Here is a 15,073-nt window from a genome sequence, read left to right as displayed (position 1 = left end):
TGCTGCTATAACATCATCCCGGTGGCCTCACACAGCAGCGGCGGCTTAATAGCCGCAGACCACAGGTGGCGTCACGAATACAGACTTAAAGTCATCCGCCACATATTCAACTGACACCCACCAGGGCCACGGAGCCGGGCCCAGCCACCACTGACTACCACCGGACTAGTCCGGCCCGGCACCGGGTGTCCCATAGCCCTGGGGTGGGCGAGTCAGAAACTCAATGCATACCGGAAAAAAAAAAAAAAATCATATGCTTCATAACTGTGAAACTCTTCCCTTTTGGGAGGCAATATCAACATTTTAACATTTCAATATTCTGGTATTCAAGTCCAATTGCAACGTGCAAAACAAAGACACTTATGCAGCATGCATCACTTTAATTTTTCTTGGCAACTGGAAGTGCTGAAAGCGATGCAGCCTGGTCTGTCACCGCTGGATCAGGAGGCAGTGCAGCTTGGCCCTTCTCTGCTGGGGAAGGCGGTGCGGCCTGGTCTGGTCTGGCCGGGACTGGCGTTGCGGCCTGGACTGGCCTGGCCGGACGGGGCGTTGCTGCGGCCTGGTCTGGTCTGGCCGGGACTGGCGTTGCAGCCTGGTCTGGTCTGGCCGGACGGGGCGTTGCTGCAGCCTGGTCTGGTCTGGCCAGGAATGGAGTGGCGGCCTGGTCTGGTCTGGCCAAACGCAGCGTGGCTGCACCAGACGTCGCAGCAGGGGTCACAGCGGGAACCGCAGCAGGGATCGCCTCCGGTAGCAGCGGCGGCGGGGTCAGCACACCCGAGCAGGCAGTGGCAGTGTGGGACTCACCCAAAGGCATCAGCAAGGGATTCTGGGTGGTCACTTCCTGGCACGGCACTCGTCGCGCAGTCCACCTCTCATAGGCCCGAACCGCTGCAGCCATCTCCCGTAGCTCCGACCGGCACTCCATCACTTGCTGGAGGATCCGTGCTTGCACCCGGTCACCGAATTGGGTGAGCTCCCAGTCCCACCAGGCAGCGGAGCCTGGTTCTGGCTCTCCGCGTCCAGATGCCATCTTCTCTCCGTCACCGCTCACCAGGTCCTTTTTGCACTCTCTAGGTTTCGTTTCTTGCAGCCTGGTAACTTCCCGCCATCTCGGGACAGATCCGTCCTCATCTTCCTTGCTCGAGGGGTCAGAGCGCTCTCCCAGTTCCAGGACCGCCACGCCTCTTCGTGGGCGGTTACTTCTTCTTGCGCGGGCTGCTGTCGTTTCTTGGCGCGCTTTCTTTGGTGGCAATATGGTGGCGCTTCAAATTTTTCAAGTGGACCGACAAGGCGCACGGACACCTGTCTGAACAGTCCTAGTCCTGATCCTATTCGTGATGCCAGAATGTGAAGCCCACTGACCTTCAGTAGTCGCCTTCAGGACCTCAGGTACTTCACGCGCTGGAAATCTTCCGGCAACAGGTACGTTGGGTTAACTTCAATGGGAATCGTGACGCCACTCTCGGTTTTGCGATCAGTGGGTGACTGCCACTGCAGTTTGGGGAGCGCCTGGGGCTGATGGTAAATGCAGTCTGGTGTTAGGGCCTCCCAAGAGTGAGGCTGGCCCCAGGGCTCAGGTGTAAGTGTATAGTACCACAGGTCGCAGAAGAACTCACACACAGGCAGCAATGTCTTTCAGGTTGTTTACTCACTGGTTTGGAGAGTGCCCGGGAATGTATTGGTTCACTGCTGGTAAGTCTCTGGTTATCCAGTGCAAGTTCCAGGCGGCTATCAATGTCAGTGTTTATGTCCTGTTTGTCCTTGCTATCAAGCGACTGGCAGAAGCAACCTGGGCTGAGCTCCAGCTCACAGGCCCCAGGCTCCGCAGCAGAAAGAGGAGCTGTGTCTCGTCCCTCCAGCACTGGTGCTCTCCTGCACCCAGTCTGGTCTCAGGGGACGTCCCTCTAGAAAGCTCTCTATGTGCAATGGCTACCTCCTCTTAAACCCCATGTGGCACCCACCCCCCCAGTGGTTTTCCTGGTGACTGGGAAGTCCCATGCTACTGGATTGCTGACACCTGTCACTTAGGCTACTTTCACACATCCGGTTTGAGCAGTGCGGCTCAATCCGGCCGTGAAACCTATGCAACGGATGCGGCGAAAACACTGCATCCTTTGCATAAGTTTTTACATGCGGCCCGTCCGTTTTTTTCCGGTTGCGGCATGATACTGAGCATGCGCAGTGGAAGAAACCGCATGCGGCGGCCGGATGCGTTTTTTTTTCCGCATTGCGCCGCATCTGGCGTCCATAGGCATGCATTGAAAAATGCGCCACAGCGGCCGGATGCGGCGCAATGCGGTTTTTTTGCCAGAGCAAAAAATGTGCCAGGGAATGTTCCCTCCAGCCGCGGCATCAGCTAAATCTGCCGCATGCGGCAAAACCCGGACCGAATGCAAGCCCATGCGGCACAATACGGCACTAATGTAAGTCTATGCAAAAAAAAACGCAACCGGCGGCAAAAAAAGGTTGCGTTTTTTCTTCAGAGCGCCGTATTGTGCCGCAGAGCAAAAACCGGATGTGTGAAAGTAGCCTTACCCAGATAGATACTGCTCCTTAACTCAGTTGCAGTACCCTGTAGCGACCAGCGCTTCAGGGGCGCTACACCAACCACTAAGCCACCTTGTACACTTCTAACCAATGAGTCACCGTGTACAGTACCAACCAATGAGACACCGTGTATACTGCCAACCACTGAGCCACCATATACAGTACCAACTGCTGAAACACCATGTACAGTGCCAACCACTGAGCTGCCGCGTACATTGCCAACCACTGAGTCCTCGCTTACAGTGCCAGCCACTAAGCCACCACATACAGTGCCAACCACTAAGTCACTGTGTACAATGACAACCACTGAGCCACCATGTACACTGCCAACCACTGAGCCACCATGTACAGGGTCAACCGCTGAGCCACTGTGTATACTGCCATCCACTGAGCCACTGCGTACAGTACCAACTGCTGAGACACCATGTACAGTGCCAACCACTGAGCCACCGTGTACAGTGCCAACCACTGAGCTACCATGTACGGTGCTAACCACTCAGCTACTGTGTACAGTGCCAACCAATGAGCCACCGTGTACAGTGCCAACCACTGAGTCACCATACTATAAACATTGCCAAAGGGGTTGTGACATGAACAAACATTTAGCCACTGTGCTGCCCATGTACAATGAGCAGTTTTGCTATGTAGTATGTGGTACCCAGTTGGTGGCACAAGACAAAGCACCGTGATTATTCAAATTTATAGTGCTAGTGATCGCTTTTTATCTGTAGGAAATATGGAATTAATGTGTTTAATTTATCTGCAGCTCCCTCGCAGAATAAAATATGCTTTACATAGCGCCCATAATCATCAATTAATGAAAGCCAGGACTGATGATCCTTTACAATGAGAGACGCTCTTTGTATTTGATCTCTACTATGACCAAGAACTGGGGGCTCTGCCTCAAATTACTCAGAATTACGAAAGATTTTCTAAAATGGAGAATCCCTTTAAGAAATCCATTATATACAAAAGGGGTCAAGTTACAATGTAGACATCAATCCATTTAGGAATTCTTCCTCAACTTGTCAGCATTCAAAATGTTGAATGAAAAAATTAAAGACAAAAATTAGGTTAGCATGATTATGGAGATACCCAACTTAACCATTTTTAAACCTTGCAAAAAAAAAATGTCGCCATTTTCTAAGACGTGACTTTTTTTATTTTTGCATATATATATATATATATATATAGTATATATATATATGTATATATAGTGTATATATATACATATATATATATAGTATATATATATGTATATATAGTATATATATATATATATATATATATATATATATATATATATATATATATATATATATATATATATATAGAGTGGCTGCTTCTCAAAGCCTATGGAGCCTCATTCTGAGCCTCGTTCTGATGTTCCATAGCCTTTGATCTAGGTACTCAAAGAATGTTGTGGGTACCACTGGACTACGTCGGAGCGTGGAACTTTTGTTTCTAATAAATTGGCGAATTAGGGACAGTCTCTTGTTTTTATTTCTCTCTTTCTATGTCTTCCAGGTTTCCATTTGTATACTACATTGCATTCAATGAACTACGTTGGACCTGCAAGATATTTTTTTTTTTTTCAATAAATTAGGGAAGTGAGAAGAATTGGAAAGTATTTCTTCAAGTACAGTATCTTTATGTAAATATATATTTTTTTCTTTTTACTTAATAGGTTAGTAAAGAGGGTGTCTAATAGACACCTCCCATTACTAACTTCAGGGCTTGATGTCAGCTGTGTTTCTGAACGCTACACAACTGACACCAACCCCAAAAAAGTCACCCCGTTTAACAAAGCACCAGGGCAATCTGGAAGAGCCAGAGTGAAGTGTCAGAATTGAAGCATCTCGTGCTCCACTTCTGGGGCGGCTGCAGGCTGCTATTTTTAGGCTGAGAAGGACCCAATAACCATGGACCTTCCCAGCCTATAATATCATAAAAAAAATAATAATAATAATAATAATAATATCAGCACGCAGCTATCTGCTATACCTTTGCAGGTTATTAAAATTAGGGAAGAAAATTATTTATTTGATAAAAATTAAATCAGGTTAAAAACCCTTTAGTGCCACATGAAAGGCACTAAAGGGTGCAAGTATATCATGTGTAGAGGGATTGTGACATTATATAGCTGCAGGATATTTATCTATTCTATCTATGTAATATCTTTATATCATCTATCTATGAATAATTGTATCAATATTTTTTTTTCTTTTGAAAAGCATACATAAAAATTTGACACCACGTGTATGGTACAGTGTGCCATCCAATTTTTTTTCTGGAACCCATTGACTTGCATTGGCAAGTATCATCTGAGATATGCAGTCACTCACAGAATGCTGCGATTTTTCCCGCACGTCGTATACAGCTCAGGAAAAATTTGCAAATCTCCTCTGCCTCATTCACTAACATTGGTCAGACGCAATGCTAGATCTTCTCTCATTGCACTCTTCCGATTTAAACGCTAATGTGAGTGAACTCTAAATATGCATGTGGTGTGCAGGTAGCAGAGCTCTGTATGTTGTATATTTCTGTAAATGCACATGTGGTGTGCATGTAGCAGACGTGTGTTTGTTGTGTATGTCTGTAAATATACATCTTGTGTGCATGTGGCAGTGCATTGTGTCTGTAAATATACATGTAGTGTGCATGTAGCAAAGCTGTGTTTGTTGTGTATGTCTGTAAATGTACATATAGTGTGCATGTAGCAGAGCTGTGTTTGTCTATAAATGGGACCACAAATTACCTGAGTGACGTCGCCGCTGGTCGTGCTGCTCACGATCTCTGGTCTCTGTCTGCAGCTCATAGCAGACGGTCATTGTTCTATGGTCGATATCCTGTGACTCAGATGTAGCAAAGCTGAAATCGTCGTGGAATTCGTGTGGATTATGTCAGACCTTCTAGGGTGCTTTTGGGGTTAATAAAGTGGTGAAAGAGGGTAAAGGATTTTTTTGGTGTTTGTGTTTATTTACTTTCACTTGCAGATTAGTAATGGGGGGTTCACATAGACGCCTCCTATTACTAATCTCAGAGCTTAGTGGCAGCCATTAACCCCTTATTACCCTGATTGCCACCACACCAAGGCAATCGGGAAGAGCCAGGTAGAGCACCGAGCTTGTCACATCTAATGGATGTGGCAATTTCGGGCAGCTGCAGGCTGCTATTTTTAGGATAGGGGAGCCCAATAAGCTTGGGTCTCCCCAGTCTGAGAATACCAGCCCCCAGCTGTCGGGCTTTACCATAGATGGGTATCAAAATTAAGGGGGACTGCCAGCAGGGTTTTTTTTTTATTATATATATATTTTTAAAAAAAGCTGCATGCAGTTCCTCTTATTTTGATTCACAGCCAAGAGATAAGTGTGGCACCCCAGTGGTCATGGGAGCCACTGTGGCATTGTTCTCTTCACTTGGAAGCAGCGGGGAAGATCTCAATGTCAGGTATCTTGTTGCATCTTGTTGCACACAACACTTCCTGACTCAGACCAGAAGGGGGAGCTCAAGTCCTGCTTGGGACGAGCCTCCCCTTTGCATTCGGGGTTGGGAAGGGGTTAGTCAGAAAAACAGAAAGTGAAACTGAGTAGAACCCTGGAGGAGGGGAAAGAGACCTGTCGCTGTTAGAAAGCTATCAGCAAGCTTTCCAGGACCGAGCGCACTGCACAGTACACAGAGTCCTAGATTACTGGGTACTAAAGGCTCAGTAGTAAAACCCGGAGGGCAGGAGATTTCATGTTTTCTGCCCAGCCAACGAAGCTCTAAGGCAAAGTAGAAAAATAAAGCCCGGGGCCACAGAGGAACACGCGGGCCCCATACCCGGCTCTCGCTGCCCGTCAGTGAGGGACATATCACTAAGCAACCAAGAACCGGGGTCCCAAGTAGCTTCAAGCGATGGGGATCCAACATCCAAAGTGCATAAAGGAAGACCTCTAACGTACCTGGCAAAGAGACATTCCTCCCTGCTACCAGGCTGATCGGACCATGGTAATCTCGGGACTACAACCTGTTACCAGTAAAGGTAAAAGGAAACTACCAATCTGTGTCGTCTGGTTACTGTCGGCGCCCACAGTCCTGCACACCAACAAACCACAACTACCTCCATCATCTCCCTGGGGCCCACTCCACCTGTGGGGAGCGAAACCATCTCTGCTGCTACCACCATCCGCCCCGGAGGACAGCGACTGCAGCGGTGGCTAATCCCTGGCTGTGTACCGCAGGTGGCATCACGACAATCATTACCAACCTCTGCCTCCTATCCCCTTTTATTGTGGACACCTCAGGGCATGAAACCAGGCAGGCCACCGCTACATCCCAGACCTCCACACCGGCCCGGTGACGGGGAAAACAGGTACGAGATCCGACCTGGACCCCCTGGGTGCTAGATAAGCGCAGGGCTTCGGCCTGCATCCTGTAGCCGTATGCTTTATCTGTGCTTGATATCATAATATGGGAGGACCCTACGCCAAATATTTTATTTATTTTTATACTACGATAGACATACATACATGCTGCCACTTAGCCTGGGGGCGCATCTGACTGCAACTAATCACAGCCGTCGGTGGGCTGGGAAAGAAGTGCATGTGCATGAAGGTAAATGAGCCCCGGAAGTGAATGAGCGTCCTGGAAGCAGTTACAGCCTCGCCGCAGACTCAGTAAGTATGAAGCGCTTGCTCCTATCCCTTCTACCACCATTTTTAATCACCGAATTCTGGTCCCCATAGACTTATATGGGGACCGTCATCCAACCAGATAACCGGGATCAATCCCAGGCCGGAACCGGGTTTTTTTTTTAACCCAGTTACACCCACTGGTCCTGGTTATTTGCGAGGCTGCCCATCACAAAAGATTCTTTTGGCATTTGCAGTGCCTGTATGATATACGTAAATACTAGATGTAGATTAAAGCAACATGCAACTTTTTTTTCTAAAGGCAAAAACAAAGATGATTTTCATTTTTGTGCAAGATGCACGAAACAACATATGCATTTTTAAGTATTTGGTGCAATAAAATAAAAAAAAAAATTAAAGTGTTATTTTTATTTAAAGTGTTTACAACACTCCAAAACTATTCAGCTACTTTATTAAACGTACTGTTGACAAATGACAGTGAAACACATCTCCCAAAAAAACCGGGCCATGTTCACACATTGGGTTTTTGTTAAGTGCTCACAAGGTGAAACAAATCTTATTCAGTTATCACAGAGGAATCCTTAGGCCCTGTGCATACGCTGCATGTTTTTTTTTTTACGGGTTTTTTTAAATCTGCATCAAAATCTGCATGCCTCTTCTGAAGCGAGCAAAGTCTATGGGATTTTAGATTTGCTGTGCAAAGGTGTTTTTTTTTTCCATGCAGTTTTGGTGCAGATTTTGATGCAGAAAATATCTGCAGCATGTCAATTATTGGTCATGTTTAGCAGCGTTTATTCACTTATTGACTTCAATTCATTGAGTTTCTTAATGGCCCAAAAAACTGCATCAAAACCGCACAAAAAGCGCATCAAAACTGTATCAAAACTGCACCAAAACTGCACCAAAACCACGTCAAAAATGCATTTGTTTTTTTGTAACAGCATGCAGACCTGGTTCAGAAAATTTCTGCAGCATGTGCATGTAGCCTAAATATAAGGCTGTGTGCGCACAGTGTTTTTGAAAGAGATTTGGTGCAGATGTGTACCGCCCCCGTGCCAGCAGCCGGGCTGCTGAGATCCGGATCCGCGGTGGCTCGAGGGGTCTCCGGACTCAGGGGTCGTGCGGCCATTCGAATAAAAAGGGGGAAGAGTATTTACACGGGACAGTTTAGTTAAAGTTCGTGACACCACCCGTGTTGCGTGGTAAGATGGAGTACCACCGCTGCGGTTTTGGAGTATCCGGTGGCGATGGTGTGGGCAGCTAGGTGTTTTAACCCTTCCACGGGTAGGGGGAATTCCCCCTGGACACGGTGATGGTGACGGGGAGGTGCCGTTCAGATGGTAAGGGTCACTTGTGTACTCACTCAGTCCAATAACGCTGACACCGACAACTGTGGTAAACCAAAGTTCTTGACACCGCTGCCGCTGAGAGGGAGCATGCATGGATCCCGTGTCCATTGGTGTTGTCTGTTAGTCTGTGACCTTTGCCTTGGCACCTAGTCTTCTGGTTGGTCCCTTACAGTAAGTATAAAACTAATCGGGTCCCGCTCACCAGTATGGCTAACTGGGTGAGCTTGCTCTCAGGGTTCACACTCGGGATTTTCTGGACCGTGTGAGTGGGAAAGTCCTATCCTCTCTTTGCGCTAGTACTCCGATTTTGGAGAGGGGGGAGAACGGATCTTGAAGGCTCCGTCCTCTTCGGGTAAATTGTCAGGACGCCTGAAGCATCTTCCTGACCTAGGGTCCACGTACCCCGTCATGCCCTGGCCCCTGCCTGGTGATGGCACAAGGCCGCCGGCTGTTCTCCTTCACAGTCCGTGCCCCTTGTTACGATCCTCCTGCGACCGGGGTCTAGCTCCTACCAGGCCCAGACAAACGTCTGCCACCTAGTAGTCTCAAGGAGCCCAGCTTCTGACTGGATTTTGATTATCTTGTTCTTGGCAACACCAAAGGTTAGGGACCCGTAACCAAGGAGGAGGTGGATATTGTACAGAAGAGCAGATTGCACAATACCCTGTGACGACCTGACAGGCCAGGGCGTCACAGATGTAGTGCAGATGTGGTGCAGATTTGGTGCAGATTTGATGGAAATTTGATGGAGATTTGATGGAGATTTGATGGAGATTTGGTGCAGATTTGATACAGATTTGATACAGATTTGCTGCAGATTTAGTGCAGATGTGCCGCCCCCGTGCCAGCAGCCGGCGCTGCTCGAGTCCAGACCTTCAGGGGTGGTGGCTCGAGGGTCTCCGGACCCGAGGGTCTCGCGGACACGCCGAATAAATGAGGGGATGTATATGTACGGGCTGGGCCGTATTAAGTTTGTGATGCCACCCACGGTGCGTGGTGAGTTGGGACACTACCGCTGCAGTTATGGGGCACCCGGGGGAGATGTTATACAGCAAGTTGTTAACTCCTCCGTGGGCAGGGATGGTGGCCCCGGGACCCGGTGGCTTAGTGCAAGGGATAGTGACTGCAGGGGTGCTGGTGTACTCACTGTTAGTAAAACACACAAGTCTCTGGTAAACCAAGGTGATGGTGGCCGGTGCCGCGGCCGGTTGCGTCCAAGTTCCCCACCCGGCTGGTGGTGTCTATCTTTCTCCTGCACTATTTTATGTAAAGTGGACTGTCCTAGTATGAAACTCAGGAGTCCGCTCCCAGCTGGATGTGGCCTAAGGAGCCGTGCCCGCAGTCGCTGGCCCGTGGGATCTATGGGCCCTGCCGGTTACCTCTTATCCCGATTCGGTGAGCTGTTGTCTTCTATGAGGGACTTTGGGTGGGACAGGACCCCTAGTCCTGGCCTCAATCGGTTAATTAACCAGTTCTCTTGTTTCCGGTTTCTGGCTTCAGGGTCCGAGTAACCCCCTTTGTACTACGGTTTCCGGGTCAGTTCCCCGTGTCGGTACCAGCGGGCCACTACCCTGTCCCGGTCTACCTCGGTTCCACCGAGCCGTCTTCCCGTCTCCTGCTGATAGAGACCACCATCTGCCACCTAGCCAGAGGCACCAGGGCTCCTACACTGGTACCGTTCAACTTGACCTCCTGTGCTGGAGCTGCACACAGCTCCAGTAAACCTCCTCTCAACTTGAACTCTAACACAAAACTGTTTGTTTTCCCGCCCTGGGCTGTCTAGACCCCTGGGTGGACGTGCACCAACCGCCTGGTCATGCCCACTGGTGTGTCTATCTTTCCCTAAGAGGGGGTGACTAGGGTTTCAGGTCGACTGTGTTTAGCCTAAGTGTGGGAAGGTGTTATGCAGGGACCTAACTGTGACTACCTGGATTCTCCAGGGCATCACACAGATTTGATGCAGATCTGCATGCCTATCTTTCTGCCAGCTAAGCCAGCAAAGTCAATGGAAATTCTGAATTGCTGTTCGCATGTTGCTTATTTTTTCCTTGCAGATTTGGTGCAGAAAATAATCTACAGCATGTTAATTCTTGAAGCCTTTTTTAACCCTTCCACCCATTGACTTCATTAAGAAAAACAGGCAAAGGGTGAATAGAAAAAAGTGGGCTCAGCACCGATACAAAAATGCACAAAAACCACATTCATTTTTTGGTGAGTTTTTCTGCTAGAAAGTGCAGATTTGATGCAGAAAATTTCTGCGCCAAATCTGCAACATGTGCATATACCCTAAGGCACCTCCATGATATTGGAAATCATTTTAGATCTGCTAAAGACTAGGTGATCCATTATGATCTGATATTAAGAGTTTGGGAATTCTCTTTTTCCCTCTCTTTCCTCTTCAGATGTGTATGCAAGTAGGAAAAAATGTATTGATCTACAACATAATCCATAACATCTATTATACATGAATTGTATGTACTAATGATAAAGCTCTAAGTTTACCTACTCACAACTATGGTACAGTGCCTACAAGTAGTATTCAACCCCCTGCAGATTTAGCAGGTTTACACATTCGGAATTAGCTTGGCATTGTGACATTTGGACTGTAGATCAGCCTGGAAGTGTGAAATGCACTGCAGCAAAAAAGAATGTTATTTCTTTTTTTATTTTTTTTTTAAATTGTGAAAAGTTTATTCAGAGGGTCATTTATTATTCAACCCCTCAAACCACAAGAATTCTGTTTGGTTCCCCTAAAGTATTAAGAAGTATTTCAGGCTCAAAGAACAATGAGCTTCACATGTTTGGATTAATTATCTCTTTTTCCAGCCTTTCCTGACTAATTAAGACCCTCCCCAAACTTGTGAACAGCACTCATACTTGGTCAACATGGGAAAGACAAAGGAGCATTCCAAGGCCATCAGAGACAAGATCGTGGAGGGTCACAAGGCTGGCAAGGGGTACAAAACCCTTTCCAAGGAGTTGGGCCTACCTGTCTCCACTGTTGGGAGCATCATCCGGAAGTGGAAGGCTTATGGAACTACTGTTATCCTTCCACGGCCTGGACAGCCTTTGACAGTTTCCACCCATGCCGAGGCCAGGCTTGTCCGAAGAGTCAAGGCTAACCCAAGGACAACAAGGAAGGAGCTCCGGGAAGATCTCATGGCAGTGGGGACATTGGTTTCAGTCAATACCATAAGTAACGTACTCCACCGCAATGGTCTCCGTTCCAGACGAGCCCATAAGTTACCTTTACTTTCAAAGCGTCATGTCAAGGCTCGTCTACAGTTTGCTCATGATCACTTGGAGGACTCTGAGACAGACTGGTTCAAGGTTCTCTGGTCTGATGAGACCAAGATCGAGATCTTTGGTGCCAACCACACACATGACGTTTGGAGACTGGATGGCACTGCATACGACCCCAAGAATACCATCCCTACAGTCAAGCATGGTGGTGGCAGCATCATGCTGTGGGGCTGTTTCTCAGGCAAGGGGCCTGGCCATCTGGTCCGCATCCATGGGAAGATGGATAGCACGGCCTACCTGGAGATTTTGGCCAAGAACCTCCGCTCCTCCATCAAGGATCTTAAGATGGGTCGTCATTTCATCTTCCAACAAGACAACGACCCAAAGCACACAGCCAAGAAAACCAAGTCCTGGTTCAAGAGGGAAAAAAATCAAGGTGTTGCAGTGGCCTAGTCAGTCTCCTGACCTTAACCCAATTGAAAACTTGTGGAAGGAGCTCAAGATTAAAGTCCACATGAGACACCCAAAGAACCTAGATAACTTGGAGAAGATCTACATGGAGGAGTGGGCCAAGATAACTCCAGAGACCTGTGCCGGCCTGATCAGGTCTTATAAAAGACGATTATTAGCTGTAATTGCAAACAAGGGTTATTCCACAAAATATTAAACCTAGGGGTTGAATAATAATTGACCCACACTTTTATGTTGAAAATTTATTAAAATTTAACTGAGCAACATAACTTGTTGGTTTGTAAGATTTATGCATCTGTTAATAAATCCTGCTCTTGTTTGAAGTTTGCAGGCTCTAACTTATTTCCATCTTATCAAACCTGCAAAATCTGCAGGGGGTTGAATACTACTTGTAGGCACTGTATATATACTCTACGTGCCTATTTACTGTAGACAAGAATTTTTTCCCTCAAAGCATTGCCAAAGTATTTTAAGATTTATTTTCTAACATATATGATCACCCCATGTGCTATAATTGTGCCGTATTCATATTGAACCATATAGCCCCTTTTCTATATCTTGACAGCCATAATTTGTCTTGAAAATATAAAGACAATAATGCAAAAAAGACAACTAAGAAGAAAAAAAAAGCGTAAACCAGGCTAGAAATCTAAATGAATACCGACTATCAGGACAATACTGACGCCTTCTAAACCTCTGGGATGTTAATAAAAGTAGATAAACCTTACAAAATTGAGAATTTTATATAATACACTTACCAAACAAGGTGCATGTCAGCAGCAGGGTCAGGCTGTGCGGAGACATATTGAGAAAAGAGAACATTCATGTTCTGCTGTCACTAAGACTCTTCTCTTCATAGGGAGGAGTTATTATTCTCGCAAGTTGGAAAAAGTTGATAAACTTGTTTGAAATATAGGTTACTTAAAGGGAAGACTTGATCAGAAAATGATTTATTGTTTAAAGGGAACCTAACGTGAAAATACTATTGATGTCACGGTTCTGATGTGCGGAGCATCTTGTGCTCTATTATATTCTGCCATGCTCTCCTGCCTGTTCCGTCACACAGAGCGTTTTGCAGGTTTAGACGCTCTGATGTTGTCTTGAGCTCCTTTGGATGGGTTGCTTCTCAGTACTGGATCCTACACTGGTGCTGAGAGGGGCTTTCCCAGATGCTTCTCGTTCTGGGTGATTGCTCTGCTTTGTTAGGGAGCATGCTCGCCCAGAACATTGCCAGTTGGATTTCTTGGTTCCGCAGTAAGTGCTCTAGGCTCCCGTTTGTGTACAGTTATCTGATCTTGGCTTCTCGACCCTGGACTGCAGTTGACTCTGCTCCGCCCAACCCCCTGACTTTGTCATTACCTCCTGGCTTCTGACCTTGGACCTTCTCCTGACCACGTCTCCTCCTGCTCCCTGTATCCTATTAGTACTCTCCTGGTATCCTGACCCTCGGACTGTATCTTGATCTCATTTCTGCCTGCTCCCTGTGTCCTGTTGTGTCCTCCTGGTTCCTGAACCTGGCTTGTTTGCCTATCTCTACGTTCACACTGCATGCAAGTAGTATCTAGTGCTACCTAGTGACTAGCATCACACTACACCACATAATGATGAGCATCACAATTAACCTGCAGTATTAGGGTTAAAGGGGTTGTCCACTACTTGGACAACCCCAACTCATTCCCCTTGTTCGCCCCCATAAAATTAAATAAACCTATACTCACCGCTGGTGTGGTTCCAGCCATGTCTGAATTCGTGATCTTGGGGCCCACATGACATTATTATGACACATGGGTCCCGCGACCAATCAGTGCCCAGCGTCTGTCTTCCCACCTTCAGACATATGAGTAGGATGTGAGCACTGCGCTGATTTCCTGCTCAGTTGTCTGAAGGCAAGGAGAAGGAAGCCGGATCCAGACATCGCAAATTCAGACATCACTGGAACCAGAGGTGAGTATAGGCTTATTTATTTTTACGGGGGCGAATAAGGAGAATGACTAGGGGTTGTCTAAATAGTGGACAACCCCTTTAATCTGTAGATTAATAACTTCAAACTGAAGCCTTGTGCCTTCTTCTCTCGTAAATTTTCTCCACCTGAACAAAACTATGGTGTGGGTAATCGGGAATTATCGGCTATGAAGTGGGCCTTTGAAGAATGGAGACATTGGCCGGAGGGGGCAAGACATCAAATTGTTGTACTCACCGATCATAAGAATTTGATCTATCTCGAATCAGCCAGGAGGTTGACTCCCAGGCAGGCTAGATGAGCCTTGTTTTTCACACGCTTTAATTTTGTGGTCTCTTATATTCCGGGCTCTCAGAATACTAAGGTGGATACCCTCTCTAGAAGTTTCTTTGCTGATTCTCGTGATGTTGCTGAGCCATCTACCATCCTGAATGAAGGTGTGGTCCTCTCCACCATTTTGCCCGATTTGAGGTTAGCACTTGAGAGATTTCTGGGGGACAAACCTGAGAGATGTCCTGTGGGGAAACTGTATGTTCCTGAGCAATGGAGGAGTAGAGCTATGTCCGAGATTCATTGTTCCGTTTTGGCTGGTCATCCTGGGATTTTTAGTACTAGGGATCTAGTGAGTAGGTCTTTTTGGTGGCCTTCTTTGTCTCGGATTGTCGGGAGTTTTGTGCAATCTTGTGGGGTTTGTTCTAGATTCAAGCCTTGTTCACGTTCTAATGGGTTGTTATTGCCATTGCCTTACCTAAGAGACCTTGGACTCATATCACTATGGATTTTATTTCTGATCTTCCTGTCTCTCAGAGGATGACGGTTAATTGTGATCGATTTTCTAAGATGGTCCATTTGGTACCATTGCCTAAGTT

The 15,073-nt window shown here is 46.9% G+C and overlaps 1 protein-coding gene across 2 annotated transcripts in view; it reads right to left on the bottom strand.

The window, feature by feature from the left end:
* LOC142255297 (5-hydroxytryptamine receptor 3A-like) overlaps positions 1 to 13,089 on the bottom strand; it is a 77,030-nt gene extending 63,941 nt beyond the window's left edge. For both annotated transcript variants that reach the window (XM_075326833.1, XM_075326834.1), the window contains exon 1: positions 13,003 to 13,089. In XM_075326833.1, coding sequence (XP_075182948.1) covers positions 13,003 to 13,066 — 64 coding nt within the window. In that variant the 5' untranslated portion in view covers positions 13,067 to 13,089. The remainder of the gene's footprint in view (positions 1 to 13,002) is intronic.
* Between the last annotated feature and the right edge of the window lie 1,984 nt (positions 13,090 to 15,073).

Source organism: Anomaloglossus baeobatrachus, chromosome 10 (genome assembly GCF_048569485.1).
Source record: "Anomaloglossus baeobatrachus isolate aAnoBae1 chromosome 10, aAnoBae1.hap1, whole genome shotgun sequence".
Classification (NCBI taxonomy): Eukaryota; Metazoa; Chordata; class Amphibia; order Anura; family Aromobatidae; genus Anomaloglossus; species Anomaloglossus baeobatrachus.
This window is presented reverse-complemented; position numbering and strand designations above follow the sequence as displayed.